At 43.8% G+C, this 27,349-nt stretch overlaps 1 protein-coding gene across 2 annotated transcripts; it reads right to left on the reverse strand.

The window, feature by feature from the left end:
* Positions 1-568: 568 nt before the first annotated feature.
* On the reverse strand, positions 569-26,880 carry LOC137286225 (cytochrome P450 2U1-like). 2 transcript variants are annotated; one of them, XM_067817952.1, is made up of 10 exons: positions 26,452-26,880; positions 24,565-24,846; positions 24,225-24,430; positions 23,927-24,033; positions 7,499-7,665; positions 7,169-7,303; positions 3,570-3,764; positions 3,203-3,250; positions 2,246-2,443; positions 569-1,940 (listed from the first exon to the last, which is right to left on the reverse strand). In XM_067817952.1, the coding sequence occupies exons 2-10, from the start codon at positions 24,827-24,829 to the stop codon at positions 1,759-1,761; spliced, it is 1,503 nt and encodes a 500-aa protein (XP_067674053.1). In that variant the 5' UTR covers positions 24,830-24,846; positions 26,452-26,880; the 3' UTR covers positions 569-1,758. The 2 variants fall into 2 exon arrangements, with proteins under 2 accessions (XP_067674053.1, XP_067674054.1); XM_067817953.1 differs by having other exon boundaries at positions 875-1,940; positions 26,781-26,880.
* Between the last annotated feature and the right edge of the window lie 469 nt (positions 26,881-27,349).

Consider the following 27,349-nt stretch of genomic DNA (forward strand, 5'->3'; position numbering starts at 1 on the left):
GTCACGCCGGAGACCCGGGTTCGATTCCCCACATGGGTACAATGTGTGAAGCCCATTTTCTGGTGTCCCCTGCCGTGATATTGCTGGAATATTGCTAAAAACGGTGTAAAACTAAACTCGCTCACTCACACCGTGTCAGACAAAAAGTTGTCAAGACATTTATACCTGCCCCCTATCTGACTTTATCGCAGACTTGAACACTATTTGTTTCAAGTTTATATAGAACAGCTAAAAGACAAACCGAATTAATCTTATACGAAAATATGAAAATGGTGGTCTGAGAACTATTGATATTGAAAATTCATTGAATCATTAAAAATTTCATGTCTTCAAAATATAATTCAAAACAAACAGGATGAGCTTTGTGGTTTTCGGTTAGACTACATCATCCATTTCAGTGCAGATATCACGTTTTAAAAGTTAAAAACCCCGTTTGGAATGATGTTCTATAGCCGTGGAGTAGACACGTAAAGACCCATTGGGTTAACACTGACGACATTAACACATCTAAATGCAACCGCTTTGGTTAAGTAATTTTCACGACGCAAACTTCATTATTAAAAACTGGTTTCACAAAAGAATGTTTTATGTCAAAGATCTCTATGAAGAAAAGGGATACTTCCATTCATAAACCTAAAAACGTTTTTCAATATACAGGGCACAATACTTGACTACAATCACTTCTTACTTAACATCCCAAGGGTATGGAGAACAAAACTACAAATTTTACCCTAGATTTTTCTCACATTAAAACTGTATGCCCTTGGAATGATATTAACAATCCCTGTAAAGGATCTTGACTCCTCTATGATAAATTCATGTCCGCTGCCAGTTTCCCTACTGTTTGCAATACATGGGGAAGAGAACTTGACACTTTTATAGACTGGAAGTGTATTTTTCACGATATCGAAAAGCCACAACTGCTACAAAAAACTGAGGTTTTTCAGAATTTCATGTTAAAGGTTTAACTGAAACCTCTAGCTTGGGTTTGTCTTTCTTTGCCATACTGCATGAGTCAAGTAAATAGACATCATCCATTGCTTTTGGACAATATACAGGGCACAGGTGCGTGTGTTGGTATACATATTCGTTGATTCATACCAAAATGACTTCGATAAGAAAGAAATAATACAAATAGACGTATTTTACTCTCTGTTCCATACCTCCTGTCACAGCAGTGATATCTGAACAACAAAAACCAACAACCCATGTCAGCTCACTTGTCCCATACCGTTCAGTGGGACAGCTACTCCACTGCGCCATCAATACCTGCAACATGGCAGATGCGGCGTTAAGCGTTTATTCCTTGAACACATCTTGCATCGCACCCAAGACCACATCAGTGTTCCTGACAGACTGTTACCAGTGATCCTCACTGATCCTTACAACACACCCAAGTACTCTTTGTGACTGAATACCGTTAAAGTAAAAGCGGCGTTAAATCAAACTCGCTCAATATTCTTGTTGGAGCAGTGGAGTTCAACCCATCCCCAGTAATCGCTGACATCCATGACACTGCGTGATCATAACCTTAATACCAAAAGAAACTCTCGGAAGACTGTCATCGAGGATACGATGGCAGTATTAATGGGAGAGTTCACGTTAGTTTGCCAGTCAGTTGTCTCATAAAGTCGCGCGGTTTGTTGGAGGATTTCATACTTTTGCTGACATCGACTGAGTGTTCAGCACACAACACTTTTATCCCACACATATCCCGTCACATGTTTATTACATCTCCTTCACGAGACAGCTCTCTAGTCACTTCCGTCTCTCTGCCGTCAGTTTGAAGGGCGGGGGCAGGCCGGTGCCAAGGTCACTGTGTACAGCCTTCAGTGGGTCCGCTCCTGGAGGAAGGCTGAAGCTGAACTTCTGCATAAGGCTTGTAAGGAACATGAAGGTATCCATCTTAGCCAGAGACTCACCAGGACAGACACGGGCACCTGTTACAATTAACGAAACGGCGTTCCTTATGAGAATCAATGATGTGGTTACACTTCTGAAGAGTATAATCATTATTTCAACCGGAACACTTCCCAAACAGAAGGCAACTACACCTATCAAAACCAGCAGATGCATATTATAGGGACTTCAACTGCAGTCAGATCTTTCCATGAACAGTTCATTTCGTAAGATCATAATACCCGTGTATGGGCTTTTATTGCTCTAATACTATAAAGATATAACAAGATATATGGTGACATAGTCATCAAAACGGCCATCACCCCAACACGTTTACTCCACCTACCTCCACTGAAGGGCATAAAGGCCTCTGGTCTCTGCACCTGACCATTTGCGTCCAGGAAGTGGGTGGGGTCAAATTTGCTCGGGTTTGCCCACGTGTGGGTGCTGTGGTGGATTGACCACAGGTTGATGAACACAAACGTGTCTTTAGGGATGTTATAGCCGTTAATAAGAACATCACGCGTTGTCGCGTGAGGAACAGCTGTAAGGCAATACAATCAAATGTGAATACACAGTTCCTGTGAAGGATATAATGTGACGAACCGCGCAGAACACGGACACACCCTTACATTACTAACGGGACCTACTGAAGGATTAGTGTGTTACTGGTGCATCCGTTACACAACAGTTTTCTGCCATGCCGTACAAATGGTTCTGAATCAATTAGTTTTTGTAACTTTCGACTAAACTGCTTGTTGTTCATGTAACTTTCAACTAAATTATTTGCTGTCCATGTAACTTCCGACTGAACTATTTGTTGTCCATGTAACTTTTAACTAAATTATTTGTTGTCCATGTAACTTTTAACTAAATTATTTGCTGTCCATGTAACTTCCGACTGAACTATGTGTTGTCCATGTAACTTTTAACTAAATTATTTGTTGTCCATGTAACTTTTAACTAAATTATTTGCTGTCCATGTAACTTCCGACTGAACTATGTGTTGTCCATGTAACTTTTAACTAAATTATTTGTTGTCCATGTAACTTTTAACTAAATTATTTGCTGTCCATGTAACTTCCGACTGAACTATGTGTTGTCCATGTAACTTTTAACTAAATTATTTGTTGTCCATGAAGACTTCGACTGAACTGTTTGTTGTTCATGACTAGATGAACAGGGTGACGGCAGATGGATTGGCATTAATGTGTTTTAGTCTGTTATTACACGGTGTCTGTGTGTGATTGTGTGAGTGATTGCCTGTGTGTGCCTGTTATGCTGTCTGTTACAACACATTTACCTAATGGTGCCACAGTTGAGAAACGCAGGATCTCAAGTATAGTTGCCTCTGAAAAAGAAAATTCGGATAGTGATACATTTTCATCAAATTTCCAATAACCGACAGTAATACTAGCTTTAAAGTGCCAATAAGATACAAAAAAGCAATATTTCGAAAAAGCAAAATTTCCTCATAACCAGGCCTGTTTGGTGAAGCAGTTACATTTTGCTTGCTATACATAACCGACTCAAAAACTAGTAAAAATTCCTTGTATAACACTGTACTTGGGACAAATACAGCAGAAATCATATGGGGGACTTTCACCAATGTACCACCAATCTGTAAACCTAACCGTAGCTCCATGGCAAAACGATAAAACCATAAATACCCATATATGGCATCTTGTGTCGGTCACTCATTTTCGGACTGCGCGCATCGCCAATGACGTCACTGATTTCTTCTTGTATGCGTTTGTAAACTTCTGGATGGGCCACCAGCAGCGCCAAAGACCAGACGAGAGTCCGAGTGGTAGTCTCACTTCCGGCAATGTACATGTCTCCCAGGAACCAGTTGAGCTGGTCATCTATTAACAGACTTGTTGTATTATTAGTGTGCAAGTATCACAATTCAGATGGCTGATACATTCATGTAGCTGTTCCGCCGTTCTAATACGAGGGCTTGATCCAAATACACTACGGCCTGGTCGCTGGTGATTGGTTGATGAATTGTCGAGGGTGTAGCCCAATACGCAAATTCATCGACCAATCAACAGTGACCAGGCTTAGTGTATCTGGACCAAGCTCGAGTGATTGAAGGAAGTAATTGCCTTGTACCACGCCCACATTCAACATTTAAAATTTGAATTCTACCCGGGATATTTGAATTCAAAATCACTCTGTGCCGCTATGTCCAGTCGCGAGTGGAATAGTGCTATGGACCCATTACACTGTCACGAATGGACGAAATTGAAGGTGATGCAATTGATGACATCAGTCTCTTGGAATCCTCCCATGTAATGTAATGTTTCCCACAAAGGGTAAACAAATGTTAGTTGTCTTTTTGAAGATATACATCCATTTGAGACGGACAGTTTTGCTTGTTAAACGCGGGCGTGGCTAAAATTGCAAAGAGCCAATCGGTGATTTGCTGTCGAAGGCAGCATAAAACTGTGGTGTAACTATACAATACACCACTGCTGAAATCAAAGAGACCGCGGTCGGAGCTTGGTACAAAACCATGGTGATATGGTTGCCCATTATGTCCATATGTATTGAGGGCATATTAACTATTTCCTTTTACTTCTTGAACATTATGAAGGGGCAGTCAATTGTTTAAAGATGGGTTGGGAAAGGGTGTTTGTGAGTCCTAAGAATAACCCAAGCCCCATCCCTACAGCAAATGACTAGTACCTTATTCAATGGTTAACAAAGTCAATAATCCTGATATTGTCATCATTTCAAGGCCAATAATCCTGATATTATCATCATTTAAAACCTGCTTGACTGGGCTTTGTTGCACGAAAGTAAAAGCCTGTGGGTCAGGGCACAATGCCGAGAACATACACGGTAGGTGTTTGTTGAATGATGCTGATCGGCAATTGTTTTGAAAACGGCGTCCGGAAATGACACGCTTTCGGAAACACAATCTGTCATCTCTGTAGACCTTCATCATTGCAGTTCCACTGTGCAACTGGGGTCTTTCTCATTTTCATGCTTCGTAGAAAGGTCGTTAAACCGCTATGGACCTTTAGTTTAGTCAACGCGTGGAATATTGTCATCTGGAGAATTAACTCAGAATTAAGATGAAATGTGCGTTGACGAAGACAAATGAATAGTTGAGTTCAAACTTCTTTAGTTGCTTGCATGCAAGACATGACAAACAAGTATACATGAATGCGGTGAGCGGAGTTCCAGCTAACCTCAGGGCGTTTCTTCCCAGCAGCATAATCCTGCTCGCTGTCACCCCTACGCAGACATTCGGAATACCAGACTCCACTCTTGACAAATAGATGTGAGCATATACATATATATGGACAGGCGAAGATTCAGCAATGGACAGAGTAACAAAGCCACTTCCTGGACCAGTTGATGTGATGGCAGACACGGGCAAGGGAGATGGCCAACTGATGCCATGAATGTCAGGAACAGTTATTTATGAATCTGATAAAATGGAACAGGGTGGCTGACAACACAATAAGTGATAAGGATTATGAATGCAGATTAAATGCTTACAGATAAGTCTGACATGGCTTGGCTACATAGTTTGGGGTCCTGGAGGATGACTCTCCTGAATTAGGCAATATAACAGTTTGGTCGATTTTCATTATCCATGGTAACAGGATGTACTAGTATCTATTCCAGTATTTGGGACCAGCGTGACAAAGGCCGCGTGAAAGACACATGTTTCAGAGTAGAATATTTCAGCGAGAAGTAGTCAATATGTTCAATGTGTCTCAGTGTGTGGTTTACATACTCTCAGGAAGAGGTTTAAGCTGAGGCAAAGTGTCAACGATCGGCACTATATGGGATGACTAAAGGAACTTACAGGTAACATTACCGTTTGTCTCGCGTTCAGATGAGTACTGTCAAGATCACAGATGATTTCGTTTATATAATTAGTTTATGGTACTGTAAATAGATGTAGTATGGTATTGTTAGAGTGTGTTATATATTGTTGGGAGTTGTTGTTAGATTATGTTCGGTAATACTATGGGAACAGGGTTATGTTCAGGGAAGCGTGACCAGGTATGGCCAGAGAGCTGGGGTGTTAATTTGTAAACAATAGAGAGGTGTTGAGTAGCTTGGGTATGGGAGGTCAATATAAATAGTGAGGAAGGGTAGTAATCTGGACAGTCAGCCAGAATCACCACTGTGTTCACTTGTATGGGTTCAACTTTTGTATGGGATTGCATCTCACGCTGGCTGGCGTAAGTTTTTATTATCATTATTACTTTTGTATTTATTGATTGAGTAGATGTAGCAAGAAATTGTTTTACTGATGTAGTATTTCTAGATATATGTGCATATTGTAACACTATATAGCCACAAAGCCATTCAAAATTTGAATGTTATCGTTCCACAAAAACTGTTCCACTTTCAAATATGTAAATCGGAGTAAAGTACATGCATAAAGTATAAGACATTGACACATGTCTTACTGAGTAACTGTAGTTACTTATATTGTATTGTAGTGTCCCGGAACTGGCCGGTTATCCTTAAAGTAAGGAGAGGGGTATTATCTCCGCCTGTAAGGAGACAGACAAGAGTCTTCCCTGTTGTACAAGGAGCATGTATCTCCTAGTAATGTGAGATGTGGATGGCACAGCCATCAACCATTACACAGGCCCCTTAAACTCCGTGAGGGAAACCATCGCCTGGGTGTGAGGGATACCACACAAATACCATGACGTCACCAAGTGGAACCAAAGTGCACTGACATTCTGATTACATTGTAAAGAGAAAGTGTTCTCTCTGAGTGGCTAATTCCTTTATTATTATTTAGTTCAATTGTTTAGTTTCTGATTGGGATTATATGTAATCATTATCTATATTAGTGAGGGTATTAGGATTTTAGTGTAGTTAGTAGTAGTAGTAGTATTATTAGAACTTTAGCAATATAAGTGGTAGACAGAACTGTATATGTAGCTAGGTTAGGTAATTAGATTAGTTAGTTGTATTTGCACCTGTAGAATTAGTTTAGTATAGGTATTGGGGTTACTTATATCTTAAGGGGAGGAATAAAGTTTTGCAAAACAAACTATTCTTCTGTTGTGGTTACTTTGGTATGTGACATAATCATTGGGAAATGTAGCTATAAGCTATATGTAGCCCCTGGATGATGAAACATGTCGGAAAAAGCAGCTAGCGTTGTGTTTTCAACTTAATTTATATTGTACTGTACACACAAATTCTTTACGTGTGATTTTGTGCGTGCGTGTGTGTGGTAAGAATAAACACAGTAAAGGATATAGGTCTAACATATGTGTACCTGTAAAAGATGAGCTGTGATCTCCGTTTTCCCGCGCTTTGTGTTGTTCCAAAAGGAAGGCATCGATGACGTCAAAAACTTCGTTTTCAGGACGGAAATGCTTTTTGTGTTCTTCTACTATTCCTTTTATTACGTCTGTAAAAGAAACAGAAACAGACACATCAGTGAGTTACCATTCGGCATCGTTCTTGTTACACACAGCCACACGACGAACGTCTTCATGCACATGCACGCACGCACGCACGCACGCACGCACACACATTGTCGTAAACATCTTGATATACTTGGAATATCTCTACTTGTCACACTAGGAGCACATAGAAAATGCACCTATAAACTTCCCGCACGTGTCGTAGATCGTGTTCAGCAGTTTTCGGTTGGAAGGGAGGAACCTGAGCCATGGAACGAACTGCACGAGCGCCGCCTTCTTGGTTGGGTTTTTCTCCTGGTCGAATGTGTCGAGCATCGTCTGGAAGCGCTCGTCATCATACTCGAACCTGTGGGCAGCCGTAAACAGTACTGAGTGAGTGCCAATATTGGTTAACCGCGGTCAGCCATTTTCCAGGGTGGCCTGAAGTGTGACTGAAGGCACGAGCAAATACGATTATCTTTCATATCCTAGAAACTGAGTTCTGCTTGTTTCAGACTAGATGCACATACCAAAGTTAACCCATGTAAATCCAAAGCCTGTTAGAAAGACCTGGGATACTCTACAACAGGGATAGGTCACTCGCTTGCTTTCCTTACCATTTGTACTAATTAACGTGTGCCTCGTCATGCTCCAACGCACACAGTGACTTGGCTCGTTCCAAGCGCAACTTCAGTTGTGTTTAACAGACCTTCAGCCAGTTATTCAGTCGGAATTTTACAATGAATAAATGAATGAATTATAGTAAGAATTAAGAGCGAAATTAAAATAAAGGAGTACATATGTGAATGAATGAAAGAATAAATGATACACCGCGGCCTTCCCTTCCACAACATGTTAAAGAACGCAAAAATATCGCGAGAACACGTGTTAATATGAACTGTCCTTTTAAAAAATCTACTGTGAGACATTTTTGTTTACATTAATAATTAATTCAGATATCTTATTGCATGTGGGGAATGGAATGGACATTAACAAAATGTTAACTGACACTGTCACACTGTCCTTAAAATAAAGTGTAAACCTGTCACAAAGCGTTCAAAAACAACTTTCCAGTTTTGTCAAATAATAAGATCAACAAGAAAGAGAGAAGTTATGGAACCATAACCCTCAAGCATCAATGGCGAATCAGATCAGATCGGCAATACGTCATATTTTTCTCACACCTCAAATACACCCTAGCATTATGTTTTAGATTATGAAACTATCACTATTACTTGCAAGCACATTTCACCTGATAGTATATTCCCCTCATAAGAATTAAAGGTGTATGCGAAAGATGTATTTGAAGTAATAACTAGGAACACTCAAACATCGGCGTGTTGTATTTCAATGGTGGATCAGAGCAGATCGGCAATATGTCTCATTTTTCACACAGCTCAAATACACCCTAAAGTAGTATAGGGAATGATAGTCCGAAAACACTTTTCAAAAACCCCTCTAAAAAGCCTCATTTACTAAATGAGGCTTTGGTGGGACCCTTAGCTCTTGCTATTATTGCCCCTACTACAAAGCCACGCCATCACGTTTACCGTGACTTGGCAGGCGGTAACACTGTGCCGTACGGTACGATCAATAATTCTTCTCTTACAAACCCCCTACCCGGCCCATCCCTCAAGTAGTACAAGTTAGGTTCGTCGGCTTTTATATCCACTTTATCTATGTTGTAAGTTTTGACTGACCATATAGGATCGGTGGCTCGCTTACGGCTATGTTATGTTTATATCAATGAAACAGTTTAATGTGAACCGCCTACGATCTCTTTGGTGTTCATAATAAAGGCTTGCTGGGCTTTTTGTATTCCCTGTGCTATGTACTTTTTTTTCTCGTCCTCGCTGATAGCAGACTTACGAGACTTGGATCGAATATCTTGTTTCATTCCGTTATATTTTTTGAGTTCAGAGAGGATTGAACTAAACTCCTCTTCTGAGATCTTACTGTCAGAGAGTGCCGTGGAAATTCGCTCACTCACTGTGTTGAGTTTTGCTTCGGCCAGAACCCTGATCTCGTCGTGTTTCAATGCCTTACGATTAAGTCTGCGTGATACTAACTTAAGAGCCAACCCTACCAACCCTGTCACCCCAGCCGTTATTTCAATACCTAGCACTATAGGTGCAGCCACGATGGTGGTTAACAATCCAACGCCTGCCGCCCCTAGTCCCATACTGGTTGCCATAAGGGTAGTGTCAGCCCCATCCACGATATTGAAAGCTCTATTATATTTTTTACATAGTGCTTTCCGCGTGTCACGGTCTTGTTCTAGTTGACGTTTTACATCACATAACTGCCTCAAGCGGAACCCATCTACGGTTTCTAACGTCTTAGCTACTTCCTCTACGACTGGGTACAGACCCATCCTATAATATATATTTTGAAAGATATTTTAATTGGGGTTCAGTTAAAAATCTATCAATGTATTTGAAGCCTATAAGTTCTAGACTACTAGTCAGGGCAATAGGTGAGAGGCTAATAAAATATCCTATTCTAATAAAAACCCCACTGGGGCTTATTAAGTGGTTTATAGGACCCGTGGTATCCTGTTGTATAACAATACGACAATATTGGTCTCTGTAAGACCAGCGTATTGACACCCCGGGTAAAATTTGGTGTACTATTGGGGGGTCTTCATCGAATGAATCCGTAAAGAAGACTTCTATGATGAGTGTGAAAGGGGGGGTTATTATTTCAGGATTACTAAATGTTAATTTATTTTCGAAGTAAGTTGATAACCCATTTTTGTCGTAACCATCAGATTGTCTGGGTCCTAATCCCCTCTCCGGAATGAAATCCCCGGCCCAGATACCGTTGTTCCTAATCTTAGTGATCCAATTATTTTCGTCTATTGTGATATAAGGTGAGGTGGGTGTTAAGTTGATCAGCCATTTAGGTTTTGTAAAATCTGGTAACGGCACCGGTCTGTACACGTTGTCTTTGAAGTGTAGGATGTATAATTCATCTTCCTCACCAGGCTGATCGAATCCCTCCGTATCTCCCAGGTCGTTAAGTGTAGTGTTGGGATGATGACTAGTCATTATTATACTATTATGATATAATTTCCAACTGGTTTTCTGATAATAATTCAGGGGTTAACTTAATACCCATGAAGTGTATGTTGTCAGGCAGGAAGATATTGATTAGTGATATCTTGTTTTCTACGATCACGTTGACCCCCTGCAGACTGGTCTTGGAGTCGACACCCACCCGCACGTAAACGTTGCAAACTTGATACTGGTGACGTTTCACCCACCCGAGTTTGATCCCCTTCACGATCTCGACATCATTCACCGATGGTTCCCCTAGGTAGACTTTGATGAACAGTGTTGAGTTTGCCGGTAGACTCTCTAGTATCTTGACCACGCCTTCGAATTCAGACACCAACTGCAATTTCACGTTTTGTATGGCTGGTTTACTCGATAGCATGTGGGCTGCTATAGTGTTGACTGGGCTGACGACTATGCTACGTCTCTGAGTTGGAACGTAAGCCACGAGCAGGGTTCCATTGTTCACGACTTTGTTTAGGTGGTTGTCTTTGTTATCCGTGAACACGTAAGGGGAGACGAGTCTAATATTGAGAAACCATTTGTTATCGGGTAACAACACCCACTTGTCATCTTCGGTGAAGACGAGCATATATGGTTTGTTTTTGACGACGGTAGTGCTCTCAACATCGTCTAAGTCGAACAGTTTACCTCCGAATGATGGGTATATTCTCCAGTTGTCATCACCGGTGTTGACGAGGGCGTACTTAGTGTTGGCTGTTGCTCCTGTGGTATCTATCATATCACTTAGGGCTCCACCGGAGGGGATTTCAACGCGTTTGTAAATGTTGTTTTTTAGTTGCAAGGCATACGATTTACCATCTACTCCGGGAGCGTCGAAACCGCGTGTGTCTCCGAGGTCGGAGATCCCGATATTGACGCATTTTTTCACTCCGGGCCCTTGTGCGCTGGTCATTTTACGTGAAGCGTTAAGCTGAGGTATCCTATATTTACAGGATTATGATTTATATCTAACACCGATATTGTCAGCTCAGGTATGTTGCCCTGGGTTAATCTCTTATACTGCCGTGGTGAAAACGACTCAGTTCTACCGTCGTTGAATTTCTCAGTTTTCACCGGCACTGCTCTCAATATAGTGGAAGGGTGGCCTCCTTGAATGTTATACGTTGTGCTCACCTGACCGAGATGAATGTATAGCTCTCGGTACGGTACTAGGTCGGGTAACTTCGTGCCTGTGACGGTTGTTGTTGGTTTTATCTCGTCAGGAGACATACCGAGTATCCTCGCTAATGGTCGGCCTAACCTCAAGGAGGTTCTTCCGTTGTTGATTAACACCACTGTGCCGTTTGAGTCGTTCATCTTGAGTTCGGCTCCAAGGGGTTTGAAGACCTCGTCGTTTAGCGAGCACACGCTGTAGTAGCCGTCAGTTATTTGACTGCGAGTTCCACTGACGAACAGCTTATTGTTGCTGATATTAATATTAGTCCATTGCGGTAGGTAGGTGATATCGCAGAGTGCGACTTCGAGTTGACCTGACGTGTTATCGATCGCGTGCGTCAGCTGAACGGCCTCACCGCTCGTTATTCCTGGAAGTGTTATGTACATATTATAATATATGAATTATAAATTATAATATGGATTTAGCACACTTGAAAATCGTGGTGAATGCAGATGGTACGGGGTTTAAAACAACCTTTATTGATATCTTTGAAAAGTATGTCGTGTCCGTTAATAACGCGCAGGCGGTGGTAAACTGGAATCAAAACCCAATGCAGTTTTGGCAGAACCAACTCAACTTTGCTGTGTGGTGTGCGACGACAGGGTCGGGTGTGACACCAGACTACGGTATAGACGAACTGAGTAAGGCGGTTGTTTTGTTTCATATTTATTATCAAACGAGACGAATATTGAAGGAAATAAGTGCTCCTCTTCCCCAAGATAAAGCGTGGAGTATGACGAATAACCCCTATGATAGACGCGCTTATGAACGTATTTGTGGGGAGTTTGAGATTCCAACGAATAAAGACTTTCGCCTTCCTGGTGTGAACCATGGTCTCGGTATAGTTCTCGTATACTTCTACAGGTCCGGAAAATATTATGCCGGTTCTAAAGATGGTTCATACAACCCAAACCGGCATACATTTACAGGCCCCACAACGAATGAAAAGATCCATGTCAGTTGTATAAAACAAACCAGTCCTGATGCAGCCACAGCCTGGATTAAAATGATCTCAAAAACATCGAAAGGATTCACTCGTGCTGGTACAATACGCTTGAACGACTCGATTCGAACGTACGTGTGGGCGGTGTTGGGTGCGCAGTCGATGACGCGTTCTAACATCCTCGGTAAGGGAACTGCTTACGACGCTCAGACACAATTCGTTTCCAACGTTGAGGATGCTATCAATTCTCCAGTTGATCTCCCGCGGGCCATCGACCGTTACCAAAACGTGTTAGAATACGCCAGATCGAAAGTCAATTACGTGTTCGGCGTGGGGTTGTACATGGCTCCGAGTGATATGCAACTGAGAATAAAAAAAGTGGTGGGTTATAACAACAAAATAGTCATAGCCACGGCGGACCAAAAGTTGGGTATCAACCCCGATATTAACACCCCACATATCCCACATACCCAACCACGTGAAACGGGTATAGTTGCGCCACCTCCGGAGCCTAAAGTTCATGTGGAGGTACCCCCGGGGGGTGTGGGGGTTTCCACCACCTATCAGCAGCATATTGATAATAAAACAGCCTTAGTGGTTGGTGGGGTAACTTTGGGACTTATTTGGTTAAAGATTTCTTAGCCGCTACGTACACCAGACCCGCCACGGCGACGATGGCTGCCCACAGGTTTTGACTGAGCCACATGGCAGTTTTAGACAGAGCGCTCAACAACCACGAGACGATGCTACCCAGGATGCCGGGAAGGGCTTCGGCGGCTTTACCAGCCAGTTTAGCTAGGCCTTCCCCGAGTTTTTTGATCCAGTCTTTAACACCACCACCACCGCCTGGAGTTCCCCCACCGGCAGGCCCCACAGGTGTTCCCCCTGTCAGTGACACCACCAAGGTTGATATGATGAAACCCAATGCAGTCAGAATGCTGGCGATGGTGATCCCTTGCTCCCGGAATAATATCCGAATCCTGTTGGCTAAAGTTGTATCTTCGTTCAGTATTCTATCGATTGTTTCCCGAATGCGACTGATCTGGGATCGAAGATGTTCACGATTCGAGGAAGCGGCTTCCAATCGTGTACGTCTCTCGTCTTCTAAATCGCGTAGTCGTTCATTGATACGACTCTTCATATCATCGTCGTCAGTTTCGGTGAGTTTGGTTTTTTCCCTAGCGATGTGCTCGTCGATTTCGTTCAGTTTCCCCATGTTGTTCACGAGTTCTCCACGCACGCGTTTCACGGCTTCGTCTAAGCCGCGCAGTTCCCTTACCGGAAAGTCAAATCCCGGTAACGGTTTGTCCCAGTAGGTGCTCAACAGTTTTTCTATGCTGTCCGAGGCTTCTGTAGCACGCTCTGGCGTCATTTCATCTATAGTGGTGAGGTGGGATCTGGTAGCTTGCAGATCTTCTTTAACGGCCTTAGGTATTGCACCACCGTAATCAGGTATGTTTAGATGTTCATGGATAAATTCAACACCACCATTGCGGCTGGCTAGAGTTGACAAGGCCAGTGGTTTTTTATTGATCTTGTTAAAGAGGTCAACCTTTGGGGCAGACTTAAGACGTAGAACACCCTTTTTATCAATAAAAAAATTCTTATGGTATATACCCTGTGGTTCAACGTAGTTTTTATCACTTTTTAATCCTTCGTAATAATCATTTACCGTTGTTTCTAAAAGTTGTTGGCTCAATGGTGAACTAGTAAATGAGGTCTCCTGCACATCGGATGCCTGGGCACTAGCGCCCGGCATCTCATCCATAGGTATGTCTTCATCCATTAGTATTTAAATATATTTTATTTATATATAACAATGTACGGTAGAAAATTAGATCCTTTCAGAAAATTGAGAGAGCCATTAGGTGCCAGAGCCGTGCGACAGTCGGTGACCATCACCAACAATCCCAGCAAGATAGACCAGAACCAAACTCTGCTGGTTAGATTTCCAAACCTTGGTGAGAATGACCTCATTGTACCAGGCACTGTTCGACTGGCGTTCAATATCACGTTGACCTCCGACAACGACAAACGCGAGCTAGTGCGGAACGTGGGTCGAGCTATCATCAAGAAAACGACCGTCAAGATCAGCGGTAACGAGGTGCTGAGCATCGACGACAGCGACGTGTTTCACTGCTACAAGGATCTCTGGAAAAGCGAGAGAGAACGAGTCAATGATGTGTACCAGGGTATCAGCAAATCAACCCGGGCGCGCATAGGGTATGTCTTCACGACAGACCAGCAAGACAAGCTATCGGACGGTGAAAAGGCCATCGCTCTAGCATACGGGAATCGATTCTGCGTGCCGCTCGACTTCGAGTTGCTTACGGGACACGCGCCGTTTTACCAGGCCGCGCTGGGTGATAGGCTAGAATACGAGCTCACGTTTAACGACTATAGCAAAGTAGTGCGTACGCCGAACGGTGATGAGGCCAGTTATTCCATAGACAACATCTCTCTGGAGTTCGACATGGTCACTAGCCCGGAGCTGGCCAGGCAGGTTCGAAGTCAGTACTCTGGGAAGATGGCTATCCTGTACGATCGAGTACTGAGACATAGATCAGTCGTGCGAGATAAGAGCGACACTGTGTGGAATATCAACCTGAACGTGCCGGCGCGATCGATGAAAGGTATCCTGGTCGTCCCCGTGGAGGATTATGATCCATTCCGGAGGGACAGCGAGAAGTTTTTCAACCCCGAGATTGAAAAGGTGGAAGTGACCATCGAGGGCGTGCCCAACCAGCTGTTCAGTCATGGTATGAGACCACACCAGCAGTGGGATGAGATAAAAAAGCTACCAGTGGGGGATTACATAACAAAGGACCTGGACCTAGGCTCCGTGCAGATCGGTGAATACCTGACCACCAAGTACGCCCTATGGTTGGATATGCGATCCACGGATGATGATAAACTGCACGGTAGCGGGCGCCGTATAGATAACGGCAGCGAAGGGATAACCATCCAGATTACTAAGAAGGCTCAAACCGCTGGTAAGTTGAAATTATATCTGTACGTAATTATGGACGCGCAACTTAATATAGACAATGGGAGATTCGTGCAAGCCATCTATTGAGGGGGGGACACACCCCCACACCCCCCTGGGGTTACCCACTGACCCACACTGCGCCATAGTGTGCGGGCAGACTGGCTGTGGGAAGACCGTTTTCGTGTTGGATATGTTGGAGGGTTACTACAAGGATGTGTTCGATAACATTGTTATCATGTGCCCTACTCTGAGCATGAATAAAACGTACGCGCGACCTTGGGTGATGACGGACCCGGACGTACACAAAATCGACCCTGGAACACGCCTGCAGGACTGGTTGAAAGCTCTTCACGAGAAATTTAAAGGGGAACCGACGCTGTTCATACTGGACGACTGCAGCGCTAATCGCGAGATAACAAAAAAGAGAGACATGCTATCGTACCTGGCCTTCTCCGGCCGGCATGCAAATCACAGCGTCTGGGTGCTAACGCAGAAGTTCAACTCGGTGTTGAAAGACCTCAGGGAGCAGACGCGATGGGTGGCCTTATTTCACTGCAAGGACAGGGATTCGTTTGAGGAGTGTTTGAGAGAGAACGATGTGATGAGTAAATTAGAACGGGAACGGGTGAAGAAACAGCTCGCTGAAACTAAACACGCTAAGCTCGTTCTAAAGACCGACCAACCAGTAGCATATATAGTTTGCTAAGCAAAGCTAAGTAAAAGCTAAGCAAAGCTAAGCAAAGCTAAGCAAATGCTAAGCATAGCTATGATATTTGAAGTATTTGTCGTGTGCAACTTAACCTTCATTTCTCTGTGTTTTGTTTGTATCGGGTATTATATAGTTAAAACTAAATCTTACTTGTTATATTATAAGATGGAGTGTGAGGAATTGCTAGAACAATTGTCGCCCGCAGGCCCCACTGATGACAAGCGAGAGAAACTGGTGGCGTTGGCTGTTGGTGGCAAAGCCAAACATTACTTTGGAGACTACACCCCGGATAAAATTCACAAAATGTCAGCCGAAGAAATCGATAAGCTGTACGCTAGATACGAGTCCCGGCTCGGAGCAGAAATGACAAAGACAATAGGATCGGCTATGACTCAGATATACACCGGTATTGTATCACAATTCCTTCCCATTCCACCAGAGCGCCGACTTTACCTGTGGGAGGACCTCGAGAAAGACCCTTTTATCGAACACGCCGTGAGCTCTATCAGCTGCGGGCTGTACCACAAATATGGTATGTTGTTGGCTCCAGTGACGGCGGCGATTATCACAGCAAAACATTGCCAATTTGAGAGAAAGAATAATAATAATAGTATAGATGGATGCTGCACAGGAGGAGACCCCAGTGGAGGAGACCCCAGTGGTGGTACCCCCTTCACAGGAACCAGTGACGGTGGAGACCACTTCAACAGTAACCAGACAGAAGAATCCTAAGAGAGTAGCTGCCGGTAAAAAACGGTGGTGTAACCAACATAAAGTGACCAATCCAACCCGACTGTTGTTGGCTGTAGGCGTAACTGCTGCCTTGGCTATCTCGTGGTTATATACACGTGAGGGAAACCCTAACCGTGAGGTGGATACCCCCACGCCGCCGGCAGGCCCCACTGTGGGGGGTACCCCCACCGTCGACCCGCATATCATGTTATAATTTTAATATTTTTATATCATATACATAATGTCTGAGGGGAAAACGTTCGTCAACGACGCATACCACGCCACAGTGGTAGCCAGTCTAGCAGTAGGGTACGCTCGGTTGACTAAAATGGTGCTTAAACAACCAACTATCAAGCTAGATTTCAACCTGCAGGATATGGGTATGCTCATAATGAACCTTGGTATGGCGATGGCCACAAAAGACATCCTAGTAAAACAAGGAATAATACCTGATAATATAATGAAATAAATATAGGGATGGCCACGATAGCTATGATGGTTGGTGGGGCGTTAGTGAATGCCCTGGCATTTTCCGGGAGTAATTTCCTCTTCTCGAAACTACGAGATGATCACGCGGCTGAAATACAGGAAGAAAGGAAGCGACACGATCTCGCTACTGAGAAATTACAAAGAGCACAGGCTGAGTACGCTAAAAAACGCCTCCAGAGGATCGATTTTATTAACGAACAACTCACGCGTGAAAACCATGCCGTTCAAACATTCAACGATGTCGATGAAGCAATGAAAGAATACTATCTACTAACTGGTAAACAATTGGAACCGCTCAATAAACCCACACTCGCTCAGTACTACACACCATCCAAGGGACAAATGAATCGTGAACTGGGCTTCATAGTGTTGGGTATAGCAGCTACTGCGTTGGTTGCTAAGCAATTAAACTAAAATACCTATATAAGTAAACATGAGACCCGCTCCATACCGATGTGAATATATACTTATGGGGAAGACCGAGGCCTGTGGTAGGAAATGCAGGAATCAGGGGTTCTGTTGTTTCCATATGGGAAGTCCTAACTACACGTGTTCTGTGTGTGGTATCGGGGTTAAAGGGCACTACTGTTTATGTAAAGCTCACGGAGCGAACGTAGTCAGACATCAACTCATATACGAGAATAAAAAAGGCTACATAAAAGAACGTAGGCGACTGCTCAAGATAGACTCCAATTAGAGATTATACACACCTACGTATAGCTATGTCTGTGGAAAACATATTCAAATATGAACTGGCCTTATGGGGCAGCTTCAGATTTAAGATAATAGTGGACGTGGTATGGATTAAAGAGGGTGTTAAGTATACTCGCCCCTTCGAATGGGAGCGGGATATCGCGTCTCAATACCATATAGAACGTTTTTCGAGTATAAGTGAATACAAGGAATACTATACCCAAGGCGAGTACTGGATTGAAACAGCCACACTATATATTTTACCAGGTACGTGGGACGATTTGACAGAATGTCTAGAATTGTACCCGGCCACCAGAAAATATTTTTTAAGAGTTACCTCCCCTTTACTGTCGACCAATTAGACATTGATTCTCTTAGGTGTAAACACTATGGCTACTGTGCGCGAGCTCAAGAGGGTCGCAAAACAGAGAGGTGTTATCGGGTATTCTAGAATGCGGAAGTCAGCATTGTTGAGATTACTAGGTTTAGAAGTCCCTCCTACGGTAAAACAGTTAAAAGCTCAAGCGAAACAGCTTGGATACACGGGTTATTCAAAACTGGGGAAAGCCGGGTTAACCACATTGTTATCACATGCCCCAGTAGCACGTCCAACTGTAAAACAACTGAAAGCCGAGGCACACGATTTGGGTTTAGGCGGGTATTCTCGTATGAGAAAACCACAGCTTGTAGAATTATTACGACAGAATAGAGCTATTGACCTACAGTTTGTGCGCACTGAGCACGCCGTAGGCAATTATTTGAGAGGTTGGCGCATGCACATTGATAGAAACATAGACATTACAGATATTAAGCCTCTGATAGCTGATAAGGTCAACCAGGAACTAAATAATCTAGGAAGTATCAAGTTTCAGATCACAGTGAAAATGTCGCTCGATAAGCAGGTTGGGAGTACCACTGAGTATGTTCAACCTTACTTCCGAGGCAAACAAGAGGTCGTCACACATGCAGAGACCATTGACGCATCGATCGATAATAGTTTTCAGCAGATACGAGAATACCTAGAACGCTACACGCACATGGGGTCCGGGTGGGCTGTAGATAAAATCGATAACGTCTATCTAGATATAGCTAAATACGTGCCGTTCAGAGGTGGGTCATACCTAGCCTTGCCTCCCTACTATAAGAACAAACAAGCCATAGTAAACGTTAAGAATAGAGGAAACGATTGCCTGAGGTTATCTATCAGGTCAGCCTTATTTCCAGCTGCCACTAATCCGAACAGGCCTTCTAATTATCCACAGGACGATGGGCTCAACTGGGATGGTATAGATGAACCCACCCCAATATCCCAGATCACTAAAGTAGAAAAACAGAATAATCTGGCTATAAATGTCTTTGGGCACGAAGGTAACACAACAATAGTACACAGGGTCAGCCCGGTGAAGGATTGTCAAGTTATTAATTTATTCATGATTCAAAAAGGTGAAAAGTATCACTACACGTGGATAAAACATCTCAGCCGGTTGTTGCACGACCAGTCGAAACACGTTGGGGAAAAACACTTTTGTGTACGATGCCTACACTGTTTCAGTCAGGCCGATTTATTAGAATCCCACCTGGAGGATTGCCAAGGTGTTGGGCAGACGGCCATACGAGTCGACATGCCTAAGGAAGGTGAAAATATCCTAAAATTCGACAATCACAAGAACCAAATGTCTGTGCCTTATATAATATACGCCGACTTCGAAGCTTTAGTGGTTGGGGAATCATCCACTAGTGGGAGTTTCACACACAAAACACAAGAGCATAAAGCCTGTTCGTTTGGATACATTGTCGTCCGTTGTGACGGGGAAACGAAAGCTCCGGTAGTGTATAGGGGTCCTGACGCGGCTGAAAGGTTTCTAAAGTGCTTGCAGGAGGAAGAAAAAATTATTAGGAATGCATTGTATAAAATCGCTCCAATGCGTATGACCAGAGCCGACAAGCTAGCTCACGCCAGTAGCACTAACTGTCACGTGTGCGACTCACCACTTAACGGTGATTCGGTGAGAGATCACTGCCACATAACTGGTAAGTATAGAGGCGCCGCTCACAACGCGTGCAACCTCAAGCTTAAAATCAATCCTAAGACAATAAACATCCCCGTTGTCTTTCACAACTTGAGAGGATACGACTCTCACTTGATCATGCAGGCCATCGCGAAAATCGATGGTAATATATCGTGCATCCCAAACAACATGGAGAGATACATCTCCTTCAGCTTAAACGGACTTAGGTTCATTGACTCGTTTCAATTCCTCCTGTCGTCACTCGACAGTCTGGTCAAGGCCAACAATACCTTCCCTATCACAGATCGATACACAGACGCCGAGACTAGACACCTGCTCATGAGGAAGGGTGTGTACCCATATGAGTACATGGATAGTTGGGCTAAGTTCACCGAGACCAGACTACCTCCTATCGACTGCTTTTATAGCAAGCTGAATGAGGCGTCCGTCTCACGAGACGATTACTCGCACGCGATTAACGTATGGAATAAACTGGGTTGTAAGAACCTTGGCGATTATCACGATCTGTACTTGAGGACAGATGTACTGCTGTTAGCCGACGTGTTCGAGACGTTTCGGCAAACATGTTTCAAGCAGTATAAACTCGACCCCGCATGGTATTACACCAGCCCAGGTCTGTCGTGGGACGCCTTGCTTAAAAAGACAGGAGTTAATTTAGAATTGCTTACAGATTACGACATGCACCTATTCATTGAGAAAGGCTTGCGAGGTGGGATTTCCATGGCATCCAAACGATACGCTAAAGCAAATAATCAATACGTGAAAGGTTACGATCCTAACAAACCAACCAATCACATTCTCTACCTCGACGCAAATAACCTATACGGCTGGGCCATGAGCCAGTATCTACCTACAGGAGGATTCGAATGGGTACCAAACGTTGATGTTATGAGCATTGCATCAGATTCGAATAAAGGGTATATCCTCGAAGTTGACTTAGAGTATCCCAAGGAATTACACACATCGCACAACAGCTATCCCCTTGCGCCCGAACGTATGAAGGTTAACACAGACTGGATGTCTGAGTACCAACATAACTTGTCAGGTGGTCGTGTGGCGGACGTTGAGAAACTCGTGCCTAACTTAATGAATAAGACCAAGTACATAGTTCACTATCGCAACCTACAGCTGTACCTGTCATTGGGTATGAGGCTGACCAAAATACACAGGGTGCTCATGTTCGACCAGAGCCCATGGATGGAGCCCTACATCAGAATGAACACAGACCTACGAAAAAAAGCCACCAGTGATTTTGAGAAAAATCTCTACAAGCTCATGAACAACTCGGTGTTTGGTAAGACTATGGAAAACCTGAGGAAACGCGTAACCGTGAAACTGGTTAGATCTAGTGAGGAAGACAAGCTCAGGAAATTGATAGCCAGTCCGGCATTCAACCGTAATAAAATATTCACAGACGACCTAGTTGCCATACACATGAAGAAAAGCCACATAAAATTCAACCGACCTGTTTACGTTGGGATGAGTATCCTCGATTTATCCAAACACCTGATGTACGACTTTTACTACAACGAGCTCAAGAAACAGTACGGCGACAGGTGCGAAGTGCTGTACACTGACACGGATTCCCTGCTGATGGAGATTCGAACCGAGGACGTGTACGAGGACATGAAAAAACACATCGATTTATACGACACCAGCGACTATCCTAAGACCCATACTATACACAGCACGGTAAATAAAAAGGTCCTAGGTAAGATGAAGGACGAGTGTGCTGGCACGCCAATAGCTGAGTACATAGGTTTGAGACCTAAGATGTATTCCATATTGAAAGCCGACAATAGTGAGATCCGAAAAGCTAAAGGGGTTAAGAAGTATGTGGTGAAACAACACATCAAACACGCCAGATTCAAGGAGGCCCTGTTCAAAACCCGTACCTTTAGGCATAAGATGAACACGCTTAGAAGTGATGGACATAAGATATACGGACTGACTATAAACAAGACGTCCCTATCGCCTATGGACACGAAACGTTGGATAGCTATTGATGGTATAAACACATACGCGTATGGACATGAAAAAATTTGAGGCTATTTATTACAGCCCGCGTGGATATTGGAAAGGAGCTAGCGCAGTAGATAAGCTAGCTAAAATGGCGCGAGTATCACCAGAGAAAGCCAAAGCGTGGTTTGAAAAACAAGCCCTGTGGCAGATCTATTTGCCGGCGCCACGCTACGTACCTAGAAGGAGTTTCGGAATTAACATACCTAATAGCATTCACCAGGCAGACCTACTGTTCCTACCTCATGATAAGAGGTACAAGTATGCCTTAACCGTAGTGGATGTAGCCAGTCGTTACAAGGAAGCCGAACCCTTGACCACGAAAGATTCGGCCAAAGTAGCCAAAGGATTAGAACGCATATACAAACGCAGCCCGCTGACTTGGCCAACAGAGCTGCAAGTTGATCCAGGACGGGAGTTCATGGGTGCCGTTTCACAACTGCTAGCCAAACACGATACAAAGGTCAGACGTGGTACGGCCGGAGCCCATCGCAGCCAAGCTATAGTTGAGAGATTTAATAGGACTTTGGCTGAGCGCTTGTTCGGCCATCAATATGCTAGGGAAATGACAACCACTGGAAAACGATCAACTGAATGGGTAGCGAGGTTACCCGAGGTGGTGTCGGCAATCAACCATGAAGTAACCCGGCTCACTGGTAAGAAACCGGCAGACGCTATCAAACTAAAATCAGTGTTAGCAGAGTCGTCTGCTCCATTGCGTGGAAAGGAGAAACAGATACCAGATAGGACCTTAGTTAGGTATCTATACCAGCCGGGGGAACACGAGGGCGATAGCCGTAAGCGAGCCACCGATCCTATATGGTCAGTCAAAACTTACAACATAGATAAAGTGGATATAAAAGCCGACGAACCTAACTTGTACTACTTGAGGGATGGGCCGGGTAGGGGGTTTGTAAGAGAAGAATTATTGATCGTACCGTACGGCACAGTGTTACCGCCTGCCAAGTCACGGTAAACGTGATGGCGTGGCTTTGTAGTAGGGGCAATAATAGCAAGAGCTAAGGGTCCCACCAAAGCCTCATTTAGTAAATGAGGCTTTTTAGAGGGGTTTTTGAAAAGTGTTTTCGGACTATCATTCCCTATACTACTCCTAACATTCTTTCTTTGATTATGAACTTATCACTGTTACTTGCAAACACAATTCACCTGATAGTATATTCCCCTCATATGATTCCCCTCATATGAATTCATGGTGTATGTGAAAGATGTTTTTGAAGAAATAAATAGAAACACTCAAACAACGACGTGTAGCATTTCAAAGGCGGATCAGAAAAGATCGGCGAAGTCATATTTTTCACACACCTCAATCACACCCTAACAATTTTTAAGTCATAAAATTGTCACTATTACTTGCAAATACCTTTCAAGCAAAGGTATGTTCTCCTAAAAATTATACGAATGTTTGAAAGAAATTTTTATCTTCGCAATTTAGTCTATCCTCGCGGTGAATCGAGAATAGAAGCCAGTGAGCTATAACATACTGACATGAAACTTAACTACAGATCTACTGCCCTAATACGGACACTAATACCAATTATTTGACGTAAACTGAAGTGACAAAATAGTTAACCTATCTTCTACATGTAGGATTTCAGTTGTTACAACACTCAGCGAACTTAATCAGCTATTGAAAATAAACCGGGTTCAGTCTTAAATACTACGCTGCCACCATCTTGGCTACACTGGTTACGTAATGACCCAAGACATACGTTCAGCGACTTTTCGAGGAGTTCTCCTTCTCTATATAGGCTCCCTGGAAAGACGTACCGTGACCCGAAGCAAATGTTACAGATGATGTTGGAGACACCCTTGAAGATGACCGGGTAAGGCTCGAACGGCTCCCCCTTCATCTTGTCGAATGTGGATGACAGCACCTATCAAAAGGACACAATATTTGTACACTTCTCAACAGCTAAAATGTATCATCATTTGATCTACATGCCTCTACTGCCGGCTACTGGACAGTCAATATACCCTCTGTGACAAATGTTTATCTGCAGAAGCGAGTTGCTGCATACTTGACATGATGCTGTAACAGTGTCCAGGATGCCTACAACCTGCTCACCTCCATCTCCTGGACGATTTTCTCCTCCAGCTCGATCTTCCCCACCCTCCCTATCTCCCTGAGACAAGAGAAGGCAAACTTTCGCTGTTCTTTCAGCCGTCTCTCCCCGTACGGCAGTTGAGACAACCCGTTCACCCCAGTTACAGTGTTGTTGATGTAGAGGGAGGGGCGGCCTGCGAAGGCGTCGGCCTGGCCTACCAAAGCCTCTGCAAGACAGCGTAAAATATTAGTATGACAACATATTCATCAACATGCACTGATGATTCATCGATACAGGTAATACAGAGACGGTTAATGGCAAAACTCTATTTTATAACAAAGGTGAAGTCGTTTCTCTTACCTTTTATGACGTCGTATCCATTTAGGACAATCATGAGTCTGTTTGTGAAGTACAGTTTGAAAACAGGACCGTACTGCAGTGCAAACTTCATGAAGTTAATCTCTGGCCTTAGGCCGAAGTCTTTGAGGTTTCCAAAGAGGACATGTCCGGGGGGTCCGGGTGGGAGATTCCTGGTTCGAGACTGGCGCCACCACCACGCCAGCAGCAGCACCACCCCAAACACCAGCCCAGTACCTACATCAGGCAGCCAACAGCACCAGGACATCGTCGCTCTCCTATACGCTGATGACACACGAGAAGGAAGTGAAATGTAACCGGCAGTTCATTTATGTGATGCATATGTTGCAAGAAGTCGCATTGTGGCGGAAATGATCGACACGGTCACTGGTGTGGCAGACTTTAGCAAGCATACTCCAGTCACATCTGAAATTCGAATCCACAGTCTATGGACCCAGACGTGTCTTCTCCTTGAGCAGCCCTTAACAGAGAACTGCGGTGACGTACACTATGATGGGCCAACTGAGTCCCCCTTAAGTAAGTGTTACTGCCTTACGCCGCGGCTAGCAATATTCAACTCTATTAGGTGACTGGTATATTAACGAGTGCATGCATCGTCCAGTCTCTACCTGACAAACGAGTAGATTGTGGGTAAAGTGTTCGCGCGTCACGTCGAATATCCGGGTTCGATTTCCCACACGGGTACAATGCGTGAAGCCTATTTTGGTGAATATCGGTTGAATATTGTAAAAAGCGGCGTAAAAACGTAATCACTCGATCAGACAAACCTGTGATTGTACCAATACGACATGAGATGACATGACCACCTGATTCATCCCATGTTTGCCGTCTCTGCAATATTTGCTAGTTAGTGGTTTAATCTAAAATAGGTAAATGGCAAGGTGAGGAAACGCTAACTTTAGCCCACGGTGTTTGCATAACTGAAGAAATGAGCAAACCATTCAGAAATTACATACTGATGAGTTCTAGACACATGGACGTATGGACCCCCAACAACCCTGAATGTATGCACAGCAAGATTCCATGTTTTCAGTCTTTCACTCAACATGATTTTTTTTCTGTGTGACATGCAAGGATAACCCCCACCAGTTCGGCCTAGTGTGATAAGCAAGGGTTACCCCTACCAGTACATCTGTCGGCCCTGTGTGACAAGCAAGGATAACCCCAACCACAAGCAAGGATAACCCCCATCAGTACATCTGTCGGTCCAGTGTGACAAAGAAGGATAACCCCAACCAGTACAGCTGTCGGCCCAGTGTGACAAGCAAGGATAACCCCCACCAGTACATCTGTCGGCCCAGTGTGACAAACAAGGAAAACCCTATGTGTGACAAGTCCGAGGTCCTGGCCGTGTCAGGACAGCCATGACGCTACGACCACATATTCCAGTGGGGTTAACCGCAACTGATATATTCTTCATGTGGAGTGAAAGTATTAGGCCTACTATCTGAATAACCATGTGGAAAGTCTGCACTGCTTCCAAGACATTTAGAAGTCATATGAAACATCTGAAAAGAAATCGAAAATGAACAAACTAACAAACTGTTGAACCAAACACTAGTGGACATACTTAGTACACCTCGACATACGTAAAGTTTACCGGTAAATACTAGCGTGTTATCATTGCGTGGCTGTTAAAGCAATCTATAAAACGGTATTGACCCATGTATGCTTCGAGACCTCGTGAGATAAATAGGACGATTTTCACATTTTCAGCAGTTACTGTGGTTCAAGCCGTGCAGGACCGCATTCTTCACTTGCTGTACTACACATGTAAAAAACAGGATCGGGTTTATCCAGTAACCACCAATAGCTGACCACGTCATCTGAAACGACAACATTGCTCGTAATTCGCAGTGCCCAGCCTACCTGTTAGTTAGAACGGTAAATTCCTTCCCCACTGTATACACTGCTGATACAAACGAAGCAGCTGTCAGTTTCCCGGCACGGCCAGTAAGCAGTAGTGTGTTCAGGGACATATACCGGTTACTGGTGTTGCCCGTTAGTTGTGACACGCGTGTGGTGCAATATCGCGTATTTCAGGCTGACCTACACATCGCATACACTTCTCACCAAGGCGGAAGCGAAGATTCGCTGACTCGGCTAGATCGTCAGGTGACAAAATGTGTTTAATAAACTGTCGGACGAAGCTAGTAGTACGAAAGAATATGAGGGAACGGAAGGAACTCTTTCCGTACTGTTGGCTTAGGCTGCCGACCCAGTCACTTTCATACAGGTGGATTCTCGCCCCACCACAGCTGTACGACACGTCCATCAGTGGGCGTTGTTAATTTCTACAGCGATTGTCTCCCTTCGTTTCCTGTACCGTTTAGTACTATTCATAAAAGAAAACCAAATGTTATGATCATATATAGGCAACCAGAAGTATGTAATACCTTCAGTAAGACATTTTCTAAACAGCAAGTAACAGATATATTCTTATCCTCCCTGCCTTAAACGGGGTTTACAAGTCCTCCTTGTGTAGGTAAATCCAACTATAAGAAGTACACCCTGACCCGTTACATTAACATCTCTTGTCAGAAATAAGCACGTAATTGTTCCTGACTTATAGTTATAAAGTATGGCTATCTACATTTCCAATTCAACAATAAGCCGACAGTAAACACCCCACGGGTAAAACCAGCAGCTGTAAAATGGTTCGAATTACCTGCCTGTCCAACGGCCCGGTACAGCTTATTTTCAACACGGAGTGCCAGATTCCCAAACTCACCTGTCTGACGGTCGGGTTAAAATTTTGACATGTATG

Source organism: Haliotis asinina, chromosome 6 (assembly GCF_037392515.1).
Source record: "Haliotis asinina isolate JCU_RB_2024 chromosome 6, JCU_Hal_asi_v2, whole genome shotgun sequence".
NCBI lineage: Eukaryota > Metazoa > Mollusca > Gastropoda > Lepetellida > Haliotidae > Haliotis > Haliotis asinina.

Bases quoted from the DNA above. Each gene is read 5' to 3' on its own strand.
- LOC137286225 (XM_067817952.1), bottom strand. From the start codon at position 24,829: ATGTCCTGGTGCTGTTGGCTGCCTGATGTAGGTACTGGGCTGGTGTTT. The intron at 7,666-23,926 runs GTACGTCTTTCC...GGCTGCCCACAG, and splicing joins AACATTTGCTTCGGGTCACG to GTTCGAGTATGATGACGAGC. The intron at 1,941-2,245 runs GTAGGTGGAGTA...TAATTGTAACAG, and splicing joins CTTTATGCCCTTCAGTGGAG to GTGCCCGTGTCTGTCCTGGT.